This window comes from Ambystoma mexicanum, chromosome 3p (genome assembly GCF_040938575.1).
Source record: "Ambystoma mexicanum isolate Mex_15411 chromosome 3p, UKY_AmexF1_1, whole genome shotgun sequence".
Classification (NCBI taxonomy): Eukaryota; Metazoa; Chordata; class Amphibia; order Caudata; family Ambystomatidae; genus Ambystoma; species Ambystoma mexicanum.
Window position 1 is genome coordinate 1,220,787,374 of NC_090925.1, and position 28,000 is coordinate 1,220,815,373.

The 28,000-nt window shown below is 46.0% G+C and overlaps 1 protein-coding gene across 5 annotated transcripts in view; it reads right to left on the reverse strand.

Moving 5' to 3' along the window:
- Positions 1-467: 467 nt before the first annotated feature.
- SLC4A9 (solute carrier family 4 member 9) overlaps positions 468-28,000 on the reverse strand; it is a 1,170,242-nt gene continuing 1,142,709 nt past the window's right edge. For all 5 annotated transcript variants that reach the window (XM_069652671.1, XM_069652669.1, XM_069652668.1 and 2 more), the window contains 4 exons: positions 18,655-18,828; positions 4,629-4,781; positions 2,766-2,847; positions 468-1,291 (listed from right to left, as the gene is read on the reverse strand). In XM_069652671.1, the coding sequence (XP_069508772.1) occupies positions 2,794-2,847; positions 4,629-4,781; positions 18,655-18,828 (381 nt within the window). In that variant the 3' untranslated portion in view covers positions 468-1,291; positions 2,766-2,793. The remainder of the gene's footprint in view (positions 1,292-2,765; positions 2,848-4,628; positions 4,782-18,654; positions 18,829-28,000) is intronic.

Below are 28,000 nucleotides of genomic sequence, written 5' to 3' on the forward strand. Positions count from 1 at the left end.
TTGTAAACCTGCTACTGGTGTAATACAAATATCTTACCAGGTCTGCCTTCAGCCACTCGGTTTATAAGCAATCTGCGTGCCCTTCACTGAAGTCCTGTTTAAAAGAAGCATTGGCAAAGCCAATAGTTTCGATTTGGTTATATAAGTATTAGGCATTTACCAGGCACCATTCTGCACCTGCTACCATCAATGACCAGTTAATACTACAATGGCTGTGCCTGGAAATGCCTTTCTCATGCCTACACAAAAGCCCAAACTGTTGGCATTGCCAATGCTTGTTATAAATATAGAGGTCGAAGGATATAGGCTCGACCATTCATTCTCACTTAACACATTTGACATGTAGCTTGGAAATGCAGTTTTATTCACTCCTTTTACAATGATAGCTACTATGATTAGTAGAAAACATCTGTTGAGGAATTGGAAGTCCTCTATCAAACCTGGGATCAAGCAATGATGGGTGGAAATGTTAGAAACATTTAATGTTTAATAGACAGGTTAGTCTAGAGAAGTCAACAAACGCATGGAAAACATTGGAAGCCTACACAATTAATGGTAATTTGACTTCAGGATAAGATGGCAAGGTGTCAAAGGTGCAATGTTGATCAATGTCCAGCCCTTTTGACAGACAGAAGCATAGGATTTCTAGTGTTTAGTCTTTTAATCTTTGTATTGTCACATGAAGACAACAAAGTTAACCAATTACATGGTGCACTTATGTCATTGATCAGGAAAATGAATTGTTAGTTAAAAGGGTAAAGAGGACTGGGCAGAACTGTCAATTGAGTAGCAACAACTCAGTTTGTGGAGTCCTCATTGTGGTACTGAGCTATATGACATCATCCTCATTGAGCACACGCTCAATCATGGGTTGGAATCTTCTCTTCTCACTGTCCCTCTTGTTGAGAGTTCTTAGGAGTGTTTTGTCGAAATCCCAGAAGAGCAGTGGTCAATCCTTTCATGCAACCTTGATTTTAGCAGGAAAAGGGACCTTGTCTCTTACTCCATTGTAGGCAAAGACCTGATTAATATCACCAGGTGCTTTGTCAAGTGGCATCGATCTTAAAATATTTGGATAAGTGACTCCTGGAATTCTACTCTCTCTTCTCCTTGCGGCATGCCAAATCATGTGCCTTCTGTCCTCATCTTCGAGTTTATTCCAGAGGGCCTTTATTTCCATCCACTGGATTCAGATGAACAACAGACATCGCTGCAAGAGGTCGGGTCTTGAAGAATCTGATCAACCTTGAAGTCTTTGGCAAGGTTTAGAAGCTTTCAGGATCCAAAAGCCCTTAAAATAAATAAATACATTCCTCAATAGTTAAACACATACAATGACAAATACATAAGTACAAATCTCGAAAATCTAAATGCCCTTGTGTTATTCTGCAACAAATATGTAGTGGAGAAAACAAGTAGTTTGAATAGATTTTTATTTTGTCATGCATTCTGAGAGGAATCTTTGTGTTTTTAACTGACTGTAATAAATCTTTCCACCACATGCCATAACCGATCAACTAGAAATGAAAGAAAGACGGAGATATACTGCCTGGGTTGGATCTTGAAACTCTCAGTTTCAACAAAGAACCCTACAGCAGATACACTAATCCTGTGTGCTATCTTTCTAACCTTTGGAACTTATCTACAGCAGACACTGTTTTACACATATAACACACTTTGCAGCTGTTAGACAAAGTTAAGGAATCCCAACTATAATTTACACCATCCACAGGTTACACCCATGTGTTGTAAATGACGCCCAACAAACCGTTTACAGAAAATCCCGTCTAACATAGACACAGGGTGTGCATGTCAAGAAGCATACTTGCAACTGTTAGGAATTAACCGCGAAAGTGCACTTGCTGCTGGTCATGCATGTGTGTACTGTCTACAATGTTTACAGCACACAATTATTATTATAAAAAGAATGCAAAATGAACTTTTGATTTCTCCTACCTACAAATATATTATGCGTGACTATTGTCGCTCTCTAAACACGTGCTGCCAGTTATAGATTAATTGGTGCCCTTAATCTACCACTTACGACTAGCCAATGAGATATATGTTAGTTGTGTCACTGCCATGGCAAATTTCAGCTGTGCAGGCTGTCATTTGTAACAATGATGGCCCCCCATCATTTTATTTGTGGTTAGCGTGTGTGCTGCATCTTGAGAAGTCAGAAGCCACGACCTATGACGCCAGCCTAGATAATGCACACTCTACGAGAATCCGGCAAGCGTTTGAAAATATTTCCTTGACGTATGAGTGAGCGCAATCATTGGCCTGGGCGGACGCAGGACTGAGGAATCGAGTGATCTCCAATTTCAGATTCCTCTGAGACACATGGTTGTATTATTGAATTTAGTCTCAGAATTGGTGGCCTTGATATACTGTTCCCCTGGTTGAATGGATTTCGAGGATTTGAGCCTGAAATAGATAAACGAATCTCTGCTTTAGTGTGATAATTAGCATATGGTGACTGACTCTGATTCTCAGGCTTTCTTCCACTTTAAGCAATACCCATTGAAAAGAGCCGCACATCTCAGGCGTGTCCCAGTTTAAACAGAGTTAGATAGGGCTGCCCACTGAGCGGGTGTTCCCTCTTTATTGGCGCAGAAGTTAAAGTCCAGCTGTGGTGCAGGCAAACAGGCTTCCTGAATTATGTACAGCACAAAGTTTAGAATTATTTTCAACGTTTTGCTCAATCTTCTAGACCCAAAGTAACTTTGCTAATATGGTAAATAATATGCAGTATTCGTACTTACCTTATGCGGACTACAATATGAAATACAGCTAGTTCACAGAAATATTGATTTCAGGTGATTTTTCTTGGTACAACAATTCAGACTAAAAAGTAAAAGCATAGGTAAGTTTAAGTAGGACATAAATATATGCATATTTGCACTAGATATATTTTCCAATTTAATTTAAGTATGTTTATCGTTTAGTAAACTGCAACTTTAGAATATTTGAAGACATATATAAAACAGTCTGACATTGTAGAACTGTAACATTAATTAAATGTCCGATCTTACAATATTTATTTATTGTAGTTAGACTTTCCTGAATAATAATGATTAATCGTGATTAATTTCAATTAAATAACTTTTGATTTTTGCAGAGTGTTTTGTTAGTTTTAAACTGTTAACCGTTTGAGAGCTCTTGTGGTGTTGGACAGCAAAGTAAAGCGGACACATTATTCACCTCGCAATGAAGCGAAGCAAATTCTTTGAATTATTTGTAAATCATGAAACCTACAAATGTGACTTTGGACATGGACATGGACGTCTCATGTGACGTTAACAGTATAATAGAGAATACATATTCATAGATCCCTTCCAGACAGGCTTCATCCCAGGTCTGGGAACAGCCATAAACCTGATTACTATAAACTCGATCATACATCACGAAAAACAACGAAAGCAACCCATCTATATAGCTTTCAAAGACTTCCGGACAGCGTTCAACTCAGTCCCCAGAGAGCTGTTATTCAAAAAACTGATAAACCGAGGATGCCCATGGTTTATACTAAAGTGGTTATATGAGTTCCACTCAGGTACCACTATTCAAATCCGTCTAAGTCGCGAAGGTGTATTATCAGATACAATAACAACAGATCGAGGGCTGAAGCAAGGTTGCTTATTCGCCTCAGCCCTCTTTCATTTCTTCATTGCAGACATAAGAACTAGCTTTGATGACCTGATAACCGACGCGCCAATAAAGTCGTTACTGTCTACGGATGATATGATATTAATATCAAAAACACCAAAAGGCCTGAGATCGATGTCAAAAGCAATGGACAGTTATGCCCAGGCTAACTATCACCATAAACACAACGAAAAAAACTCAAACTCAAATCATTCAATTTGGAAACAAAAAGCAACGATCCAGACATTTTAGCTGGGAGTTGCAAAAGGTCAATTTGCAAATAGTTGCGAGCTATACATATCTAGGCGTCATTATTAATAACCACCCACAGGATCTTCCAAATGAAGAAAATGTAAAAGCCAAACAAAACACAGCACTCTCTCAAGCTAGAGTGATCAGAGCCAAGTATTGCAAATTTACAATCGGACCGATAATAAGGTTTTATAAACCTAAAATGATACCTGTATTACTTCGGCATCGGAAATACGAGCAAAAGGTGATGCATTTTTGTGACTTTTATGAAAACAAGCAGGAAGGTAAAACAAACTGATTGATATAGTAAAATGGGGGCTGACCCCGTAGGTCTATAGTAGCGTTGTAGGTAGACTTGCCAGCTAATTCGTTTGGTTAAGGGGTTGAGGGGTCTAGGGGTCTAGGGGTCATGATGCACTGAAGTATTTGTGTTTGGAATGCGTCCATCTGTACAGGTTGCACTAAATGGATGATCTTTTAGAAGTGGAGTTTTCAACTATCGGGTGCATCAGTTCATGAACTTTATAAACCAAAACAAATCCGTTTAAAATGGAGGTGTTACAAACAAATGCTCTTGTCTCCAGTGTATCTGTGGTTCTCAGTGGGAAGGAGCCAGAATGCAGGTATGCCAGTGTTGTGTAAAACAGTGTATAGAAAGAAGGATGAATACCGTTTCTGACAGGTCCAATCATCACAAACGCACAGTAAAGGTTTCATAAAATGCTTACATCATCACTGTCAACTGAATCCGGTTCATGCTTTGCTCGCTTGTCCTCTTCTTCCTGTTTATCTTTTTCAGGCATGAGATCATCCAGCCAACTCAGATCATGCAGAGAGAAAATGTACTCCATTGCCTTGCGGATGCCAACCAGCGCCAACAGCTAGGCCGCAAGAAGAAGCAATCAACACTTTAGGGTCAAAGGTTAGCACCACTTTTATTTCTTTTTTACTTCCCATAGGGTGTAGGTTCATTAAACAAAGTTTCCAGTGACTAATTGAATGAATGGACGAATACATTCATTTGTTAATGCATTTATAAAGCGCGTTCAGTAAATGATGTCAGAAGCTGGACTCTTAAGCCGATTATTTCTTCGATACGATGAATGTACATGTCACATGAGTCTACACCTGAACTAAAATGAATATATCCAAGCATATAAAAGCTTCATAACATAGCATAACATATGAGCTCGTACTTTGCAGAGCATAGCAGCAGCTGGTCATCTAATGCTATATCTAGCATGGTTCTATGTCATTTTTACTACGGGGGTTTTTACGAAATAATTTTGCTGAAAAAAGTCATTGAATTTGTTTGTTAATTATTTTGGGGGGGGTTCAGTGGTCGAAGTGAGCGGGAGCATTTGGGAGCAGTGCTCCTCTACTTTTTTTAATTAAGGTTTACTGTTCCTATACTTTTATTTTTTTAAAGGAACCGTTCCGGAATGGTTTTGTTTTAAAATAAAAGTGTAGGAAGAAGTTGAAACCTGCACTTTCAGTGCACTGCAGAGGATGTTCCCTTAAACAATACCTGTATCTGTTTCAGAGTTTGTATTGTGTGTGGGCGGGGAGTGGTGATGGGTTTGTGGGGAGTCGGGGTAGGCCAGCAGGGAATATAGTTCCACTACTTCTTTTCATACATTTCGACCACTGGTGGGGTTGCCTCCTATGTCCCCCTCCACCCCCTATTTTTAACTGTTCCTGACCCCCACAACCTCTTATCTGCACTCCCCCCCCAATTTTGATGAGTTTTTTCTGCAAAGTGTTTTCGTAAAAACACCCGCCGAAAAAACGACTGTCGTAGCATCTAGCATTGTCTTGCTCGTGAGGCTCTTCCTGGCACAAGATGAGAGTGTGTGGGCCTGCTAGGCTATATCTAGCATATGATACATATTCTAAACAATTAAGACTATTCTTGGGCATACGAGGGCTTACTTGACATATGATGGCTATAAAAACGTTTTTTTTGGAATCAGTTTCTCATATTGTTTCATGCTGCAGTACCGGGACTGGGGACCGAACCCATACTGCACCAGACCAGAGCATTTCCCCTCAGTTATCCTCCCCGGATATACCTGACAGATGAAGATATAGTGTGCTTGAGATTACAGTACCCGTGCATGTGAGGACAGCACCTGGGCTTGTGAGGCTGGATGCAGCATCTGATGACTATAGATGACAAAACACCTATTCTAGTAAAGGAATGGCAGTACATGGCGACCCACGCTTGAATATAGCGCATGTTTACACCTGAATGGGAGTACAAGTCTTTCATGGGATGTCAGTGTCAGCCTACATTTTGCTGCACTTGGAATATATGATGACTATACCAGCCAGGCAAGGCTTTACACAGCATAAAATGGGATTATTTGGGTGTTTAAGTCACCTCTTGGAGTATGTTGGCAATACATGAGCATGCTAGGCTAGGCTAGGTTAAGTATATGATGTTAGAAGGTGGCATATTATGCCATACTGGCATAGACAGACCTGCTTTCATGAACTAGCGGCACCTGCAATATTGAATTTTGGCCGTTAAAATTTCCCTTTGTTATCCTGGGAATTTGTTTTTTCATTTTTGTACCATTTGCATTTATTGACTTATTGGTTTATTCACTGTCTACATCCAATTATTTGCAAACATTGAACCAAATGTCTCTCTTTTCATTTTTTCTTCTGCTTTAACACTTTAGATTGTATATTCACATTTATATAATTTTCTTGTAAATGCAAAAAAAATTACATTGACAAAATTAAGGAATGTTTGCAGAGAAAAAATTCAGTGGGAAAAAATAATACTGATATCCGCGGTATAGGATACAAAACAAATTAAGTTGCTTTGAATTCAACAATAATTTTTTCTTTTACATAGCATAGTGGATACTTCCGGTTTAACATTAAATATATTTCACAAAGTCCCAATCCACTGTATGCTTTAAGGGACTACCCCGATTCTATTTTTTTGTATGATACTGGCATAACACGTCGCTTCATGGGTACATGGCAGAGGTTTGCAACCTGTGGCTTACCTGATGTTTTGGGCTATGACTCCTATGATCCTCACCATTGACTCTGCTGGCTACAGCTGATAGGAGTTGTAGTTCAAAACATGCAGAACGTCACATGTTGCAGACCCCGGATGTTTGTGCCCGCAATGAGTAATCCACTGCTCATTATGTGTGGGCTGTACTGGCATATGATGGCCACGCCACTGGACTTTAATAGCTATGCTGGCTGCGCTTGGACTTTCATACAGTAGTTGCAGTTCTGAACTATCAAGGCAGTGTCCCAGTAAGTATATGCTTGTTAAGTAAAATTGCCCTTAGCCTGCTTTAATAACGTGTTTGTTAATTCATTATTTCCTGTACTTAGTTTTTAAAAATGTGGTGATGTCACTTCCCCTGATGTCATGAGGGTCTAATGTAATGTGGCATCAGTTCTTGCGTCTTAATCAGGGCGAAAAGTCATGCAATGTCACTTCCAATGATTTTAGGGTTTTTGATGTCACTTCGGTGACCCATGGCATTAACCCGGTCTGCTACTTTGGGATCTCATCTGTTGCACACCAATGGATGAGATCCCAGAGTAGGAGAACGGGTTATTGTGTAGTCGTCAGTATTGGATTCCCCTGATAGGGTAAATAGGATGAGGGTACTGACACTGGGTAAATCCACTTATAGGGCTATGTTATGCATTGATGTGACCAGCAGTTCTGTTCCTCAGACCAGCCTGAAATCCGCATGAAGGGATCCAAAGTGTTTGATGGTAGCACAGGCCACTGCAGGTGTATGGTCACTGCCTGCAGCCTTACCTATGCCAGGAAAGAAGATACAAGACTACAATTGCTTCGGTCTGTAGGTCTGGTAGATTTAGCCTAGCCTGGCATTTCGTTATAAATGAATACAATGCCCTCCTTTATTTGCAGTGAGACAGTTCTAAGGATCAGGCCGTGAATGGCGCTGAAGGTATTGAATTTGACAGCCAGAAGGCATAGGGTCAGAAATCTTTTTTTTTTTTACCTTGATAATACACCTTAGTTTTGTAATGCGACACAACAGTGAAGAACTATTTCTTCCACCTTTCTAATTTGCTAATTCCTGTTGTGGAAAACATGTGCTGGAGGACTCTTGTCTCTTTCATCTGCAAGACCAGACCATTCTGCGTCGTGGGTGGCAGCCTTTTATCTCTATGCTTTTCCCCCTTGTCTCTATGAACTCTGAATAGTTATTAAGAGCAGGGAAGGGCTAGGTGGGTCATGGGACGCTATTGTGATTTTGGCAGGTGGAGAACAGCAAAGCTGGGGAGAACCTTGTGGCTGAAGTATGCTATCTCATAACAAGGCATGCCAGCATGCGTACAAGGCACAGCACCTGCACCAGCCTGGAACCCTTCCTGGGGGTGTGCGGCTGTGCAAGATATGTTGGGGAGACGCTGACATATTTGGTCTTAGGTCAGTCTGTCCTGACCATTGAGCTTTATGTCTGTTTCCATTTTACTTGGTGCTGAATGACCGCTTGATAAGAGTGCATCCAGAGGCCTATCTTGGCATCAGGGCATGGCCATGTATTCCCAACAGAAATTAGGGTAACGTCATGTGCCCTAATTCATATCTCTACCCCTTGCCCTACTGTACACTTCGGCAAGCTGCTATGGTCACTATGGTCACTTTCCAGGGAGGCTGGAGTATCATGCAGGGCAAGAGTTGGCCAGTTCTGGGGCACATCAACCCCTGCAGAAGCAACCATCTATGGCTCTCAGATTTGATTCCATGTGGAGTAGGAGGATGATCCCTTTACAATCCTTTTATGTGCTCCTAGTCGCACTAACTAGGAATTCATCCGGGAAGAAGTGCTTCAGTTGCCTCTCTGTGAAAGTCATCTGAGGGTTAGTAGGTTCTCTAGATGTATTGTTTGTCACCCTCATTAGCCTTAGATGGAAATTGTTTGACAAATTGAATATTGCATTGTGATGTGATCATTTCGATGTCTACTGTGGTTGTAAATACAGAGTATCGCTTGCTACAAGCCCTTTGTCTTTGTCTGTTCCTCAGAGCCTGACAAAAGTATCGACCCTGAGTTTATTTATTTGTTTTAGGGCTCACGGGTCTAATTTTATTTTTAAATTTCTTTATTGGTAATATAAGCATATACAGGGGCGATATAGGAGTAAGTGTCAATTACAGTATATGCAAATGTGATAAGTCCAGTTATTAATAAACAGAGAAAATATAGGCAATTACTTTTCGAACCAAATAAAACAAAAAACAAGAAAACAACAATAATGGTCTCCACTGTTCAGGCAACATTATTTGAGGGGGGGGCTCTCGGGGATAGTGACATGAGAGGTGGGGCTGAAGACCTTGTAGCAGCGATGTTGAGGGGTTGGTGAGGAAGGTGGATCATTGAGCAATCAAAGCGTAAGGGAAGGGCCGTTCAGGGAGGCTAATCATCATTGGGGGGATGGAGCAGGGCCCATGTGAGGGTCTTCCAAGCTTCAAATGCACGACTTGCGTCGTAGGGGGATCTGGCAATACCTTCTTCCCAGGCCACAGTCTCTGCCTCTACCCAGCGTTCAAGCTCGCTGCGCCATACTCGAGATCGAGGGCCATCTGGTCTCTTCCAGGCCATAGCAATAGTTCTTTTGGTGAGGATGCAAGCCAGGTCCATAAGCTTTGTAATGTGCTTGATTTTAGCGAGTCTGGGGTAAGTTCCAAGTAGGCATTCTTTGGGGGTCCAATCATATGTAGACATGCCAGCTTCTTTGCAGGTTTTCTCGACGTCAGCCCATAGGTGTCGGGCCTTGATGCATTCCCAAAACATGTGTATTAAGTCGGCTTTATCTCTGTTGCACCATGGGCAATTGTGCTGGGGATGGTCGTAGATCTTGGCAATTCTATGCGGGGTGAGGTAAGAGCGATACAGAACGTTAAGCTGGATTAGTCTGAATCTGGAGTTCCTGGAAACTTCTCTGGGGAACGAAAGTGCTCTCTCCCATTCAGCAGCAGTCAATTCCTGTCCTAGGTCTTTGTCCCATTTGAGTTTTAGTTCTGGGCTGCGGGGGTTGGGCCTATCCATGAGAAGTTTGTATATTTGGGACACTGGCCTCCATCCATCGCCAAGGCTGTATAGAAGTGCCATAAAGGGATTGGTCTCTGGTTCTTCGGGCCACATGGCCCATTTGGTTTGCGCTATTTTACGGATCTGTAGGTACCAAAGGAATTGGCCAGTGGGTATATTCTCTATTAGTTGCAAGGAGGTAAAGTCGCGGAAGGTGCCCTCATCGTGCAGGTCGCCCCAGGTGTACACTCCTAGTCTTTCCCAAAGTCGGATAGTCGCTAGGGCAACGCTGTTTTGGCATAAGTCAGCAAGGAGCGGGATGTCGGGGGTGTATGCATTCTTCAAGCTGAGGAGCGACTTTGTTCTGTGCCATATTTGTTTCCCCAGGGTAACCAAGAAGGGAGTTTCGGCTGAAAGATGCTGGGGGGCCAAGACGATTTCCTTCAGTTGGATTGGGGCTATAGTGTGCTGTAGAAGTGACGTTTCTGAAGTGTTGTCATCGGCCAGCCATTTGGCTACGAAGCTGAGCTGGGCAGCCAAGTAGTACTTCTCAAGGTCTGGTAGTTGGATGCCCCCCTGGCGGTATGGGAGGATCATTGTGGAAAACGCCATCTTGTGCCTGCCCTTTCCCCATAGGAAGTCCTTGAGGAGTGACTCCAGTAATCGAAAGAAGGAAGCCTTGATGTAGTAGAACACGTTCTGGAACCCATAGAGGAATCTGGGGAGTACTATCATTTTTACGATAGACGCCCTTCCCATCATAGATAGTGGGAGTCGAGACCAGAACCCAATTGACTTGCGCAGGGGGGGCAATGCTGCCGCTGTGTTGTGTTCATGCATGAGTTCGGGTGTGTGGTATATATTGACTCCTAAGTAGCGGAACGTGTTGGGGTGCCAGTCCACTGCCAGTGGAGGTAGATCATCTGGGTGTGTTCCTCTCAGGCCGGCCAGGGGGAAGAGGCAGGATTTGCTACTGTTGAATTGTATCCCCGATACCCTAGCAAAATTCCCAAGGACATCCAATATGGTCGGAACGTTAAGGTGCGGGTCACTTATGTAGCGGAGGACATCGTCCGCATATAAGGATACTATGTGGTCTGTGCCGTCTAGACGGATGCCAGCATCAAAGAATTGCTTTCGGAAGAAGATGGCAATGGGTTCAAGTCCGAGAACGTAGAGCATGGGGGAGAGAGGGCAACCCTGCCTGGTGCCCCTTTGAATGTCCCATGCAGCGGAAATATGCCGACCAGTTTTCACTCGGGCCCTTGGTTTGGTGTACAGGACTTCGATCCATTTGATGAACCTCTCTCCAAAGCCAAATTCTTGGAGCGTCGCCAACAGCCACTCCCAATAAATGGAGTAAAACGCCTTGATGGCGTCCAGGGAGAGCAGTGCGTAGGAGCCAGAGCCCGGGTTAGTCCGGGATATAACATGTTGGAGCCTGCGGAGGTTAGCGGTGGTGCTGCGGCCTGGTATAAAGCCATTTTGATCAGGATGCACCACGTCTCCTATAGCCCTGGAGAGCCTCCTAGCTAGGATCGTTGTCAGGATCTTAACGTCATAGGATCTTACTGAGCATAGCAAGTGGGCGGGAAGAATTACATTCATCGGCGGGCTTGTTCGGCTTTAGCATTGGGATTACCAATGTTTCACGCATGCTCCCGGGGAGGATACCGCATTCAAAGGCTTCCTGGAAAACTTTGTGCAGTAACGGGGTTATCTCGGGTTCATAGGCCTTGTAAAATTCAGTGGGTAGCCCATCGCTGCCGGGGGCCTTGCCAGTGGCTAGGGAATTGATTGCTTCCGTTATGTCTTCTTTGGTGATGTCAGCCTCCAAAGTGTCTCTGTGTGCTTGCGATAGTTTAGGCAGGCCAATCTCGTCTAGTGTATCTGAAATCTCGCTTGGAGACACCCGGTTGTCGTGGGAATATAGGTTGGCATAGAATTGGCTGAACGTGTCGTTGATGCCCTGTTGGGTATGAAGTGGTGTTCCATCTGCGCCTTTCAAGGATGTGGTTGGGTGTCTGGGGTGCTCTCTTCTGCATAGCCAGGCCAGTAGTCTACCAGGTTTGTCAGCTTGGGCGTGAGTCCTGTTAGTCCTAGTGGTGTAATCAAACTTGGCCAGCCTGTCCCAAGCCACCTTGCATTCTGTTCTAGCATGTTTAAGTTCTTCTTCCAGTTGCAGCGGAGCGCCAGTTCCTTTCAATGTCGTTTTCCAGCCGTTCAAGTTCGGTTCTGAGATGCTTCCTTATACCCCCAGCTTTTGCTATAATTTCTCCACGTGTCACAACCTTCAGGGCCTCCCAGACTGTGCCTAGGCGGTCCACGCTGTCCTTGTTTTCCGATATGTAATTAACAATAGTTTCCCTGAGGTCTTCTTTGAATGCTGGGTCTCTCAGCGCTTCTGTGGGCATCCTCCATGTGGGTATAGGTGGTCTGGGACCTGTGGGGCTCAATTCCATCAGCAAAGGGGAATGGTCAGAAATGGTTCGCCCCAAGTATTTGGTTGTGTTGATGTGAGGGAGGCTCTCTCTGCCGGTGAAGATGTAATCAATCCTGGTGTGCAGATTGTGTGGGGAGGAGAAGAAAGAGTAGGCTCGGGCGTTGGGGTGCTGCTCGCGCCAGATGTCTATTAAGTCCAGGCGATTTAGCATGGTATTAAGTGCAGCGGTGGATGCTGGGAGCCCCCGGGGAGAGGGATGGATCTGTCAAGATCAGGGTTATAGACGCAGTTAAAATCGCCCCCCCAAATGAAGAGACCATCTCTGTAATGCGTGATCTTGGTATACAGTCGATCTAGGTGTGCAGGTATGTCACTGTTAGGCAAGTACGTATTTACAATGCAGATTTCTGTTTGTTCGATATGGCCCCACAGTATTACATACCTTCCCTCAGGGTCTATGTCGGCTTTGTTGAGTTGGAAGGGGATTTGGGGGCTTATCCATGTGAACACCCCTCTGGCGTATCTAGAGTACGAGGATCCGAACCCTTGTCCTCCCCAGTGAGTTTGGAGCGTTGCAGTGGATTCTCCGGTTAGATGGGTTTCCTGCAGGAGTGCCAGGCCCACCCCTTTCCTGCTGAGATAAGATTTGATTCTGTTGCGGCGAAGGTAAGTGCCCAGCCCTCTACCGTTCCAGGTGACTATCTTAATGTTTGTGGCCATGGAACTAGAAGGCAAAGTTCAAGCACCTGGTCTGGGATAGAACGGTCCCCCTTTGTGTTGGGACTGAGTTTAGGCCGCCACCCCTCGTTGCTGGCTAAGTTCGGCTTGTATTCCATTTCTTCTCGTGATTCCGGTAACTGGATTGCTGGTGAACAGGGAGACTTGTCAACTTCTACAACTTCCACACGAACAGGTGGATAAACAACGTGAAACAACTGAGAACTTTCCTCAGCAGTTGCTCCAGGAGGGCAACGCTCGAGGGCTTCCGCTTCTTCTTGGCCTATCCGGGTCATAAGATGCGGATTTCGTGCTGGCAACAGGCCGGCACTGGTATCGGTGGGAAGGGTGATGACGGAGCTGATGTGAGATCGTCGGAGCTCCCGTCTGTTGTACCGCAGATTCTGTTTGAGTAGTGGAGGATCCGCTAGGTGCAACCATTCAAGAACATGGCTAGGTACATTTTTAATCATGGGGTTTATGGTTCGTGCGTGGGACTTTAGGACCAGGTGGGGTTTCGTCGCCTTCGGCTAGATTATTATGCTCCAGCCACATGTTAGCTGCGGCTGGGGATTCTAGGAAGATCGCTCGCCCTTTATGGAGTATCTTGAGGCAAGAGGGGTATAAGAGCATATATTTGAGGTTGAGTTTGCATAGCCTGGCTTTGATGGGTATGAACGAGTTTCTGGCACGTTGTACGTTGGGGGTGTAGTCGGGATACATGACTATTTTGGAGTCATTTCTCTTGATCTCTCCCCCCTTTCTCGAAAATGTAAGTATCGTTTCCCTGTCCCGGAAGTTTAAGATCTTAGCGATCATTGGGCGAGGGAGAGAGCCGGTGGGGGTCTCCTTTGGAGCGATCGGTGGGCTCTTTCAACTGAGAATCCTTGCGTGAGGTTGCCAGGACCAATCTTTTGCAGTAGCATGGACTCCACATATTCTGTGGGGTCTGATCCCTCTGATTCTTCCGGTATTCCAAGGATACGAATATTATTTCGGCGAGCCCTGCCTTCCGCTTCCTCAGATCTTGCTTCTAGGCGTGCCACCTGTTTTTCCAGCTCATTTACTTTGGTTTTCAGGTCCGTGGTTACCCCAGTGGTGTCCTGAAGGTTTGCCTCCATCTTGTTCACTCTTTCGGTGAGGTTGCGGGCGTCCTGACGTATGAGCTGCGTTTCAGCCTTGAATTCTCCTATTTTAGTTTCAATAAATGCCTGGAATGCCGCAATAGCTTGCAGTACCTGGGTGTTCTGGGGGTCGGCTCCAAGCGGGGGTGGATCTGTTTGCGTGGTGATTTCATGTTGGAGTTGTTGTTTGGGCTTTGTGCCAGCAAAAGAGTCCATGATGGAGGCAGATTTGTTTTTGTGCCTTGGGGTAGCCATCTCGTGATGTGTGGATGGGAGTATGGCAAGGAGCTTTTGCCAACCCGCTGTGTGTCTGGACAGCCCCTGCAAGGTGCGGTGTGCTCCGGTTTTTACCCTGCAGCAGTGAGCCTTGCCCCAGTGCCATGTCAGGCGGTGTAGGCGCTAGGGGTTAATAGCTCATGATATTCCAGGTTACCACAGTACCTTAGGGCCAAGCTATCAATGCCTGTGGGGGGACTGCCTTGACCTCCTCAGGGATTGGCTTATCGAGGTGTGAGAGCTGTAATTCCTGCTCTGCCCAGACACCTGGATACGATAGTGCCCCCGGGGGCCCTCTGGTTCAGAATTCAAAATCCGCTGGCGGGCGACGCAAGCAGAGGGCTCCGGGGGTGTTCTGGATCAGGGCCCCAACTACGTGGCTTCCCCGTATTAGAGTCTCACCTGAGATCAAAAGCAGCAGTCCCCCTGATGGTGCAGCTTCCTTTGTGTCCCGGGGGTGCCTCGGCATCTTGTGCGCCCTCCTCGCCCAGGAAGGCCCTTCTCCCACCTGGGTCGGGATCAGCTGTCGGTCCGTTGCTGGGGTGCGTGTTGTCCTCAGTCCACGGTAGTGCGCCCTCAGCCCTTCGCCACCAATGACCCCGCGTTCATCAGGGTGTCTGTGTGCGCTTCTCCATACGTCTGTGTGCCCGTTCCTTACTTCTCGCTCGCCACCAGGCCCCCAGGTCGAACGGGCGCCACCGCAGGCCGCCGATGCAGTGCCTCTTGCCTCAGTGCACTCGCTCTATCGGCCCCCGTCGGCTCAGCCGCAGGCCTCCGCTTTGGTGCGGCGAGTTGAGGGAGGGGGCGGGGGGGAAGCCCCGGCGGGACCGGCGCCCGACGGCAGTTCCCCTGGTCTCCGTCACCAAAGTTCGATATGCGTTTCAGCGCTGTGTCGCACGAGAGAGACCGGGGCCCGCCGTCTAGATGATCTCCTCCCCCACAGTGGTCCTCCCTCGCGCTCTGGCCGCCATTTCCTCGGCACCCCGGGGGTCGTTATCAGGTCCCGTTAAGGTGGATGCCAGCTCTGATTTTCTGCAGATCTTCGCTCAAGTGAAGGAGAGGCGCTTGTGCCGTGTAGCGCTGCTATTTTCTGCCAGAATGGTTGCGGTTATTAGCGAGTTAGAGGATCAATGCAGGATCAAGGCGGGAGCTCAGCTCTTTCACAGCTTCACTCCATGAGCTCCGGCCACGCCCCATCGACCCTGAGTTTAATGTACTCTCTAGACGGCGGACCTCTTTGAGGCCTGAAGAGATGTTACACACACGCATTGGCCTCTGCTAGTAAGCAATTATAATTGGAAAAATGGGGAGAACTGTGTTCATGTCTGTTCACATTTCTTTGGTTGAGATTGTTCATGTTCTTTGGATTTACCGAATAGTGATATTTCTTCAATGTCTAGTCCGCAGAGCCAGCGGTAGCGTGAAGAGTGAATAAATTGCTAGCAGCATGCCGGAAGGCTGGCGTCCTGACAGACCGAGAAGCCAAGGTTGGGAGAGAGACAGAGACAGGGGAAGCAACCGTCTTCCCTGGTGGAGTAACAACACAGAAGCCGTGGTGGACCTGGGGCCCGTTAACCGATGCCGACACCAGAGTGCAGCAGAGAGCCCGCAATGCTGAGTTCTGCTCGAGAGGTATATTGACTGCTGAGCTGAGCAGCAGAAGGGAAGCAAATGCTCCCAAAAAGGTAACGCCATGGAGAGGGGTGAACAGCAGGATTCAAGGCTGGGAAAGCCACAAGGGTTATGGGAGCCAGTCAAACCCGAACAGAGATAAAGCAAACATATTAGTGGGCCATGGGACTTTGGGGAGCCCTAAGAAACTTACAGACATTGATGCTCAAGGCTGGAAAAGCCACAAGGTTTACGGGAGCCTGTTTAACCCGAACAGGCAGATGCTGTACCTAGGCCCTGCTAAAGCAAGCCTGACAGAGGCCTAGAGGACTTTGGGGAGTCCAAGAAACCTGAAAAGTAACGTACAGAATTAGGAGCAGAGCAAACCTGGAGGGTTTGAATATTTACAAGCACGACAAGCACACTATCAAGTACCAAGACGGAAATTGTGTAGTTGTGTTTAAGTAACCTTGTTTTTCCTGAGGAAAGGGAAACCCTTTGGAGTCTATGAAACCTTGGCACGCAGAACCTACAGAGAGGCCTGGGAACTGTATTACAAAGAATTGTTGAACTGTCCTGGAACTTGGTTGAAGTTTTAAAAACCTGTTTCCTGAAGTAAAGGAATCCAAGTGTTGGGCTAGGCTGAGGCCATTGCCCTGGTCTCTTTTTTGTTTGTTTTTTCTTAAAGTGGCACGGATAGTAATTTGGTTAGGTTTCGGACCAAGGGCTGTTTTCTTTTGAGCATTATTAGTTTTAGTTTGGCCGGCAGGGAACTACTCCGACGGCGATAGAGCTAGACAGGCGTTTTTCTTCTTACTTTTAATAAACACCCTTGAAACATAGCAGTATTTAGTCAGACTTCTTCTTCTGGTTTGCCGCACTGAGCTCAAATATTGTTTTCAGAGTATTGAATTTGAGATAGCCAATCATATTCGTAAACAAAACAGCCTCAAAACAGAGTTTCCCTTGCTTGCTGGTAAGTACTGCAAGCACCAGATCCAGTTTGTCTACAAAAAGCCTGTTGAAGATGGTGTGACTCCCATCATGGCTACTTCTGTCAATCCCCTGGTGTTTTTCATGCAGCCCACTCCCAAACCTGTATTCACATGAGAAATAGAGGTTTCACACCTCCAACTAGTTTAGTTGTGTTCCATCACAGCTTTGGTTTCCTTGATCTGACGTACATTTGGTAGTACAATCCCTCATGATTTCTTGCAAGGTACTTCAATTTTGACGGGCCAAGCCAAAACCATTCTCTCGCCCATGACGACAGTGGGCAGGATGACGTCCGGTGCCAGGGTACATGGCCATGTTCTTTCTGTTTTTGAACAATTACATTTGCTTGATCTGAAAGATGCATTGAGTCTAGGCTTCTGTGCCTTAAATTTAAATCCATTTGACTGTCTTCATTCGCCCACCTTACCAAAGAAATCTAAGTCGTCTTTAGGACCCTGATGTTTAAACAGCCTTACATTGATCAAGACCTGCACATTTTGGAAACATTCATATTTAAAGTAAATCTTTTACAGTAAAATAGGCTGTCTGAGGACACAAAAGACGAGGGAGTGCAACCTATGTTGTCATACTGTCACTAGATATGATACACACATTTCCTTGGTCTGGAGCTATACTCGCATGCAAACATACCTCCTCAAACCAGATCCTTCATTGTTTGAGGCCTGCCCAGCCAGACAAGGTTAGCTTGAAAAGCTGTAACAGCCACATATTGCTCTTTTAACCCTACATATAACCATAACATGTGATGCATGGATGGTTAGGATTTAATCTTATCCAGTAGCAGTGCTCACGTCAAACCTCCAACAACCGTTTTTTAGTCAGTCTGCGCCATTGTAGAAGAGGACCAGACTTAGGAAAAACAAGCGTGCACTGCCACCAGTGGTAACAATTCAACTCAAACTGCTAGGTCACGTTCCCTTCTGCACAGAAACACAAGCAGCCCCCGCCATGTTTCATACCTAGAGTCCCTCTACACGGAAACACACGGCACCTCTGAAATGTGTCCGTCTTGTTGGGGCTCATCAGTTAGGTCCAGCTTGATTCCTTAGGGTGCAGAGAACAGGCGACCCATGTCTGGGCATACTCTTTCTCAATTAGACAAACACACAAACACACACACACACACACTAGAACCACAACATGTCATGGGTGGATGGCTATGAATTTGTCTTAATCCTTGGCAGTGTTTTGGGTAACCTTCCACACCGTCATTTCTTAGAAAGTCAGTAGCATTGCAGAAGGGTAACAGCCATTTGCAAATCAGTCTGAAATGGCCATACAAGGTCGCTGCTTCTACAACGCCACTTTTTCATGTTCCCTTCTACACAGACACACACACCCAGACATGCTTCGTGCCTGAAGACTCCAGCTACGCCTCACCAAGGACACCCAATGAGTCAGAAACAGGCCTGGAGTTGCTTGTAGTCTGGTGCAGAAGGGGTGTAACCCAGCAGTTTCTGCTAAACTGCCTCTGCAATAATACAAAACTGCGAAAACGAAATAGTAAATTGCTCACCATAAGAGGGAAGATAATGGCAGCAGCTGTTGACTTGAGGGTCCATAACAAGGCCAGGCACAGGAATTGAATGAGCGTGAACAGATGTACTCTGCGGAGGGGAACATGGCGAAGGTAAATCAAGTCGGGCTGGTGCTTGGCTGGTATTAAAACCAGTAGTAGTCGATCGATGAACTGTAAGGGAAATGGAAGCAGTATTCACGTTTGATTTCAACAAGGTGCATTCTAGTCCGTACACATCGCTTCACTTTTTTATGGGGCAAAATAGAAATTGTTTCAGCACCCTAAAAGAAGAGGCTAAAAAAGGTTGAGAACTCAATATCTTAATATGGTACAAGTACCAGTGAAAAATAAGTAAATTATACCTGACATGACATTGCTGGGAGAGAAAGATGAAAGATTACAAAGTTATGTTTAAAGTAAAAAAGCAATACATATAGTTCAAAGCGGCAAAGAACAAACATGCTCTGTCATCCAGGGATACAACTGAGCATGAGTTTGGTAAACTGTGAAATAAAAACTCCACCTCCAGAAGGAAAAAGCAACGATGTAAGTCTATTCGGTCGTAGCGCTTTGGGTCCTCTAAGAGAAGTGACTTGATTGGTTAGTGGGTGGAGAGCAAGGGTGAAATTCTAAAATGGTGGGTTAAGGCAGATTGGAGAAACCATGTACTGTTTGTGGGTACACATCTACTGAATAAACATGTGGCAATGTGTGTGTTGGTGGGTGGGTTATCCAGGAGGTAAAGTTGCTTGATGCCAGTATACGTCAAGAATCATCACCTCAGCCTGTATTAGAGTTGTGGGAAGGTGGTTGGCATGTAGGCCAGTGTGTGGTGTAGAAGTCAAAGAGAAGACGAAAATATTCAGTGCACAACTTGGAATAGTTGGAAGGCGTATCAATTTCCTGGTGGGTCTCCGCCTCTGGCCGAGGGTGGGTAGCCACTTTCAGGTTGAACCATTAGTCATGCTGAACTTCCCAGCTTCGTAGAAGCAAGGTCCACAGCATCCTCCAGAGATGAAGTAGGCCAGTAGTGTCGCTAGGTGCTGGGATAGGTGCTATGGTGCCTCCCCGACCCAGGGGCCTGACCCTATCACCCAAGCTTTTCTCACTTTCCTTTTTGCCAAACCAACACTCACTAATGCTTGGGGACATGTCTCTTGGCCCCCACCTCTAATCCTCTAGCCAACTGTTGGCTAACCTCCTCGTCATTCTGCCACAATCTCTTTCCTCCACCCACTCCCCTTAGACGATGGGTAGTCATGTGTTGTTTGACTGTCTGGCCTCAATCCTCCTCCTTTCCTCCAACTTATACCCCCATCCTTGGTATTCCCCTTGTTTCACCTCTGTACTTTCCACTCCTTCTTGGTCTCTTCCTCCCACCTCCTCAATCTTCTCTAGCTCCACCTTCCGTATCCTCCTCTCCTGCAGCCTCAGTTCTTTCTGCACCTCACGCTCCTGTTCCCTCAGCTCTCTCACCAGCTCCACTTCCTCCAACTCACTCAGCTCTCTCTTTCCCTATTACACTGCCTGCACCTTCAGATTTCACTTCCCCTCCTCCTCCTCCTGCACCTTCAGATCTCTTCACAACTCTTTCCACAACCACAGCCACCTTCCTCCTGCTCTTTCTGTTGTCTTCGCCTTCCAGTTTTGTTTCAACACTTCCTATAATCTTTTCTAGGCGTTTATAGAGCACTGAACCCTCCTACTCATATGGGCAGAAATCAATGGGCTACAGCTGTGGCTAATCACTTTGGGTTTTGGATTGGTTGTGAGTGGATGCATCAGATGTTCTCCCTCTGTGTGCCTTTGCACGAGCAAGCCTGTAACACGCTAGTCCATCAGCATGGATTTTTCCTCCAATGTGCATGAGTGTTGGAGCACACTAAATGAGCATGTGAGGAGGTGGTGACGGGATAGGCACACATGTACCATGGTGTGCAGCATCTGCAGGACCACACCCCTTCTTAAGCCTGTAATCTTAACTTCCTTATTTGCATCCTTGATGACCTAACAAAGGACCTCAAAGGGCTGCAGCAGAAGTAAATTCACTGTGGTGAATCCCTACCCCCGACACTTTGGTAAGACCGTAGGCCACTTTGGATGCACGACTGGGTCTGTGGGGTTAGTGGAAGCCAACAGATCCACCACTGAAAATTGCGGGTTCCTGGGGAATGGTCTAAGTGGCAATGGGGCATGGCCACAGATCGAGCCCAATGGGCACTTTGGATGACTTGGGGGGGGGAAATGGGCACTGGGAGCAGCTGGAGGCTACACTCAATTGGCACACAGGATGTCTTGGGAGTGCCCAAGGTCAAGAAAAGTGACCCAAGTGCATGGCCAAACACCATGCCCAATGGGCACATTAGGAACTTGAGGGTATGAGAGGCATGGCCGAACTTCATCCCAGAGGGAAAGTGGGCATTGGATAAAGTCATGCCTGGTGGGCACTTCAGATTTCTCAGGGACCTATGAGCAAAGCGGCCGCAAGCCATGCCTTATAGCTAGATTGGGTGACCCAGTCCTAATTCGCCTACGGTCCTTCCCCTTAGTGTAATGGCATGGAAGGCCGAGGAACGATAGTCTGGCGGGTTGCTGAGAGCAATGCCAGAGGTTAAGAGTAATTCAAAACCTTCCACCCGCCATTCCCTTTGTTTTGCTTTAGTCAGTCCAATTGGGGCAGGTATGCCCAGACGTGGGTCCCGAGACTTCTGGGCCCAGAGACACACACTTGTGAGATGCCTGAGGGTATTCTCCCAAGCAGACCTCGAAAATCCCTTATTCAGGTGGCCAGGGAAGGGCTGGCGCTCTCAGATCCCAACCCTGGGGGCGGCCGAGTGAGGGAGGATCACCTGGGTAGGGGAACCTGGGGTTATGCTTGGGGAAACACCCCAGGTGAGATGTGGTATTACACAGGGAGTAGGACAAAGTCCTTGAGGCCTTTACAGGCTATTCCAAATTAAACCCATTTTCCCTCAGTTATTCTCCCATTTCAAAATCCAACAAACCCTTCTTGGTTGTGAAACCAATTAGGAACCTGAACAACGTTACTGTGGATAACTACATCTCCCAGTGTACCTATTTTCTGGTTACCTACTCGAGAGCTCCCAGTCATTCTTCTCCCTGTCCCTGAAGATCATTTTCCAAACTCCCAGTCGACTGTGACAAAAAACTATAGTTCCCACAATCCCTCATACTCATTCCACAACCCTACGAAACCCACCCTTCCGAGCTCACCACAAACACTAGGACGAGGGATATACTTTCTTATGACACTTTTTCCCCATCCTGCTCAGCAGGATATTTAGAACCTCTACCCCCCTTTTCCAACCCGAACACTTTCCCATACCGTGAAAAACTATTGACTAACAACAGAGCCGTTTACCTGACATGTCCCAACACAAAGGTCAGGCACAGTCAGGCAATTAATAATAACAACACACACCCGATGGCCCTTTCCTTTCCCCACAGTGATAAAAGGCAGAGCACTAGAGCACACTACGAGCAGGGCCGAATGCACGAGGAAGCAGCTATACTGTACTGGCAGTTCAAGAGGAGGAGAAAGGTGGAAAGATTTGAGAGGACAACCAGGAGGGAATTGCTGTTCACCTTTTCAGCCCAGACCCGTGAAGCCTCTGTGAAAGCAAGTGTGAACCCGGCAGAGGGATGCCAAAAAAAAGCTAGGGGAAATGAACCCCGCTTTCTGATGAGATTGTGAACATTGTGAACCAAGACAAGTGTGAACTCGACGAAGGGATGCCGAAAGAAAGCTCATGGAATTGCTGTTGGCTCACCTTGCACAACAAAAGAATATTTTGAGATTCGTGGAAACCACGATAAGCCTCACAGTTTTTACAGATAAGATGCTGCTGTCTGCAGCTTCCTGTACACAGAGAAACTGATAGGGGAAGCAGTGTTAAAATTCCAATATATGTATGCTGGGGAATATAATCAACATGCTCGCACAATACTACCAGTGAATATGATAATACAGCAGTGGAAGAGAAGGAGGTTGGAGAGACAGAAGATTCTGGGGAGGTAGCAGTGGTGTAAATGAGGAATGGGGTAACATCAGGAGTGAAGAGTAAACAGAAGGATGTGGTGGAGGGGGTATAGGGGAGATGAAGGAGGAGGTGATAACATCCACAGGGAAGATCGAACAGAAGGATGTGAAGGGAGTAGAAGAGATCAAGGAGGAGCTGATACTGGACAGAAGAAGGCGGTGGTAGTAGAGGCAGTGGTATCACCTGAAAGTGAGACGTGGCAGAAAAAGGTGATGGGAAGGAAGAGGTTGAAGGGAAAGATAACAGAAAACAAGAGGAGAAAAGTGGAGGTGGTGGAAGCAGAAGCAGAAAATATCTTGGAGGAGGTGGTGGGAGTTACATCAGGTTTCAGATGCAGAGATAAGGTGCTGAAAGATTGTGTCCAAGACGAGGTGGTGGAGCACTGGGGCCCATTGGAGGTGAGGAAATCAGGGCCTGCGATGGACAAAGAACTTGTTACATCAGGTGAAAAGTGCAATATAGAGGTGCTAGGAGAAAAGCTAAGACAAGCAAAGAAGGAAGGATGGGTGTGAGAAAGGCCAGGATTCAGACTGCGAAAATAAGGAGGTTCCAGCGGGATCAGGGCAGCCCTTGGCAGGACCCGGTGGTGGGAGGAGGAGCAAGACAGAGAATGGGATGTTCTGGTAAGTTTAGAGAGGCAAAGGGGAAGAAGTCCAGGGTGGGCAGACAGGCCCAAGCAACTTTTTATAGCTCTCCCGGCCAACTTCAATCACAGACCTGTCTATGTGAAGGACTTAGCGCAAGAGTGAGTAATTTGGTATGGAACCCTGCAAAGCCTGCAAATATTCTAGATGAATCAAGGGGGTTTGGACACTGTGACACACGCATGGTATCAAGAGAGACACAGACTCAAAAGTAACATTTAGAAAACCTTTGTTGTCAAACTTTGTGGGGTTGGTATAATGCCTAGCTGGCCCTAAACCTAAGGGGGTTGTTCCCTCAACTGATGCTTCTAAGGGCCGTCAATGTCCGTTAGTCCAAAACAAAACTTTTCTGGGTTCAAACCTATGCTTGCACTTACTCTTAGATGAAATGTAAAAAGGGGCTTTCTTAAAGGAAAAATGGTGGCTCAAAAAGAAATATAAACCACAGCTGGTTTCAGGTAGCCTTACCAATAGGTGTAGTTTTGCCAGTTTTAAGAATAGTTCAACTAAAAAAGGTTGCCCTCGGAACAGTTCATGTCTCTGGTTCTCTTGGGGTTCCCTTCCCCAAGCTTCCATTCTTCCAGTTCCAAACAAAAAGACACATTTCCTGTCAGGCCTCTAAGGGCCCCCTTCCCCACGCCTAGGCCTTTCCTGTAAAGTTCACAGTGTCTTTGTGGGCCTCTGAGGGTTCCCTTCTACCAAATTAGGCCCCCTTTGGTCTTTAAACAAAAAGTTCTCTTTGTCAGGATGCACCTTTCAATGTATAGTTCTTTCACAGGGTTAATGTCAGAGATTTTAAAAAATGCTGGGCTCTTTTCTCCTCCCAGGTGTGACCACACTGACTTCTAACCCCTCTCCTTATTCTCTGCACCTTTCTTCTGGCACCTTTTCACTTCTGTGCCTCTTTCACTCTGATATTTTTCACGTCACCATGCTTCTTGCACCCCTTTTCCTGTCGTGCACACTTCCACCCTCTGTTCACCTTTCTATGCATGTTGCACACTTCTCTACCGTTTTATGCACTCTTGCATCTTCATTTCCTATTCCCGTGCTCATTGCACACTCTGTTTTGGTTTTGGCTCTCACGCACCCTTTTTCCCATTTTCGGGCCACTTGCACCGTCTCTTTGCTTTCCCTTCTTTTTCTTTCTGTTTTTTCTGTTTCTAGTCGTTTGCACTCTTTCCCCCGCTTTCGTGTCGTTAGTACCTGCTATTTGCTTTCCGTTCACTTTCTTTCTATCTATTTGGTTTCCCAGCCACTAGCGCACTTTCTCTTGCTCTTTCGTTCTTTTTGGTTTTCCCGCCACTAGTGCACTTTCTCTCGCTTTGATTTCTCTCGCCGATTGCCCGCTTCCGCTGCTTATGCCACCGCCCCAGCCACCCGCACGCTACTGAGTTTCTCTCTGTCTCTCTAATTCGGGAAACTCACCAAAGTAGCATGGAACTGATGAGCAGTTCTCCAGGGTGTTGGATTGAGGTCACGGTCCTACCACCTGCCCCTCAGAAACCCCTTGGGCCGGCAAACGTCACAGGGAAACGAGCACCGGTCTGGAAACGACCAACAGCCTGCAATTCGTCTGGCTCTGGCTTTTTGGAGACACGACTCCCTCACCACACTGCAGCTCCTCTAACACACCAGGCCAGCATCTCAGTGTCCCGCAGTACACCGGATCTTCCAGGCTACTCCTTCTGTAGCTGTCTGCTCCTTAGCCTCCAAGTTCCATCCAGCAACCCCAGCTCGCTCATTGCTTCTGGCAGAACCACACCTTTTATAGTGTAGCGTAGAGTCAAGTGGAGTCAGGTGTGCACAGTTGTGCCTGACCTTGCCTGACTCTATTAGTGGGATAGCCTAATGGTGTTATGTAGTAGGCTTCTCTTTGCAACTCCATGCTGTTCCTATGGGTAATCCTCATTGCTCTCGATTGCCTCTTTCGTGTCCCAGTAGTTATTGGAAATGGGGAGGGGGAGATGGGGTGAGATTGGAAATACCCCATAAAGGCTGAGGAAGAGTGGGTCTGTGGACAATCAGGAAGGCGAATACCATGTCTCGCCCTTGGGTATTCTCCTCCCAATCCCCTACGACCCTAAGGTGATCCTCCCTCATTTGTTCACCCCCAGGGTTGGGATCCAAAAGAGATGTCCCTTCCCTGGCCACCTGAATGAAAGATCCTGGGGGAGTAGGTGGGAGAATACTGTCAGGTTTCTCACAACACTGATTCCCACAACACAAGATGAGGGGAGGCAAAGCAACTTCCTAGGTTCTGTATAGACTTGTATATTGAATCCAATGGGCCCAAGAGCCAAACTAGCTGCTCTGGCAGGAGAGATATTTCTTTGGAGAAGACATCCTGATTATTTTAAATTGTTCTTGTTTCTTGTTGGAAGATCTCAGTTTACATTTCAGTTGTACAAAATCCCCACATCTCCTACATGACAGTATGACAACATTAACTTGCAGATATTGTTGGATATTTTAAACTAATTACTGCACTTGTGAGGCTTCATTAGGTAATTACTTGTAAGAACAATTCTGTAACTTGCAGAGCTTGCAGACAAGGTACATTAGTTATAGACACAGTAATAGACACAGTAAAAAGACATCTGCTAATGTGACTTACAGACGGCTTTTTACTATGTCTATTTGTAAGGGATCCCATGCTTCTGAGGAGTAGTAGGGAGTTAATCACTGATGATGCCAGTCCTAGCCCTGAGAGTGCAGCTGCAGCTTCCTCCCAAAGGAGGGAGAGGCAGGTTTGGTGGCCATGCAGCAGCAGTCAAAGTTTGTGACCGCCTCTAAACTAATTCATTGTCCCAGTGGGTGGAGGGAAGAAGCCATTGCTGATGGAAGATGGCAACAGGGACTGGACCTAGGCACCAAGAGAGCCTGTTCCAACAGTAGTTGGGAATTTTCTTCGAGGAGGGTGCGGACACATAGTCTTGTTGGCGTTGGGTCAATAGTATATGGCCACAGGTAAATGAGGCCACCTGTGCGCTATTTTGTGGGTGGGGATGGGTGAGTAGTGGGCAAGACAGCCAACCCATATTCATTGCCTCTTCTATGGAGTGTTATTAGTGGGTATGCATTGAAAGAAAATCTGTGCATTTCATAGTGCAAGGTCTCCCAACAGAGCCTTCCTCTTCTCTTGCTCAAAACCCAATATCTTAACGTATGACTCATTAGGTGGCCTTTTGCGCAAAAACTAAAAATCTTTTTATCTGTGATCATCGATCATAACCGTCCTCTATCTTCACAATTCTTCCATATTCTTTCTTATGTTTAATTAACAAGCCATAAATGAACCTACTCTACCACTGATTTGTAACGATCCCTCCAATGTTTCAAATATAATCTATACATAATCCAGTAAAGGTGCATTGCATGAAGATTTCCTATGATATTCCGGAGAACAGAACACCACTTCGAATCTCTGGCTTTCTGTTAGAGACTGAATATGACCCAGTGTCCCCACACAGCTCAAATGAGTTGGCTTGACTGATAGCCACCGAGAGTGCAGGTGCAGCTGGTGGTGGTTGAGCAGCCCCTTTGCAGAAGTAATTACCCACACAAAAGTGAGTAGGTGAATGCAATGAAGGAAAGCTTCACTGAGTGAGGGGAATAGCTGCTATCCCTTGCAAAACAAAGGGCAGCTTGCTTGGAGGATTTCTGGAGAACATGTTGGTCTGTCTCCTGCGGGTGCACAGAATACCTTACATGTAGTGAACTCAATCATGAAGAAAGAATCAACAGTGTTAGGCAGCATTCCAGGCAACCAGCTATGGTGTCCAAATGCTTCACTACGGTTCAGGCCTGCGTAAGGGGCTCAAATGTGGAGAAGAAAGGAGCAACATTATTGAGGATCTAGGGAGTCTCAGGGGGGCCTCAGCATTTACTGCAAGCACATTTGTGGGGAGGGGATGGTGGAACCAGGAGAGACTGGAAGGACTCTACCTTCATGCACCCATCAAATGAGTTGCAGCAAGAGGTAATGGAAGATGAGAAGGAGATGTGGATTCTGTAATATATGGCTATGAAAAATAGTATGGTTTATTGAACAGTCTCCTCTGAAATTTAAACAGATTGGATCAGAACTTGACAGAGTCATTGAGTTAAAAATCCTTAGAAGTATAAAAACCTGATTACAGCTGTACAATCATCTTGACAGAGTGCACAGAAAAAGGTGGCTTCTCTGGAGGATGTCTGTATATATTTCATACAACTGTAATGCCTACAGATAAATCCTGGACTTTGGGAGAAATAGGAACAATGTAATTAATGCCTCTATCCTCTACTGAAGATGTGGGTAATTTTTCGACCTTAATAAAAGAAAATCTAATGGCGGCGTAATCTAAGCAGACAATTTGGCACATGAAAAAATTATAGCTTTTCCTTAAGAAGATGAACTATGGGCTACTATTGACGAATGGGATACAGAGGATACCGACATATGCAAAGATAAGGACACAGGGGTTGATTAAACTGAATTGAAGAATGTGGTCATTGAGGGTGGAAGCAGAACTGATGGAGAAATGGCTTCTTTGAGGTGTTCTCAGATAGTAGTTTGTACACATGAAGGCATGCCATCCTTATAATCTGTACTCCATTTCTTTTGACTTCAACCGTATTGATTAGGTATCACGG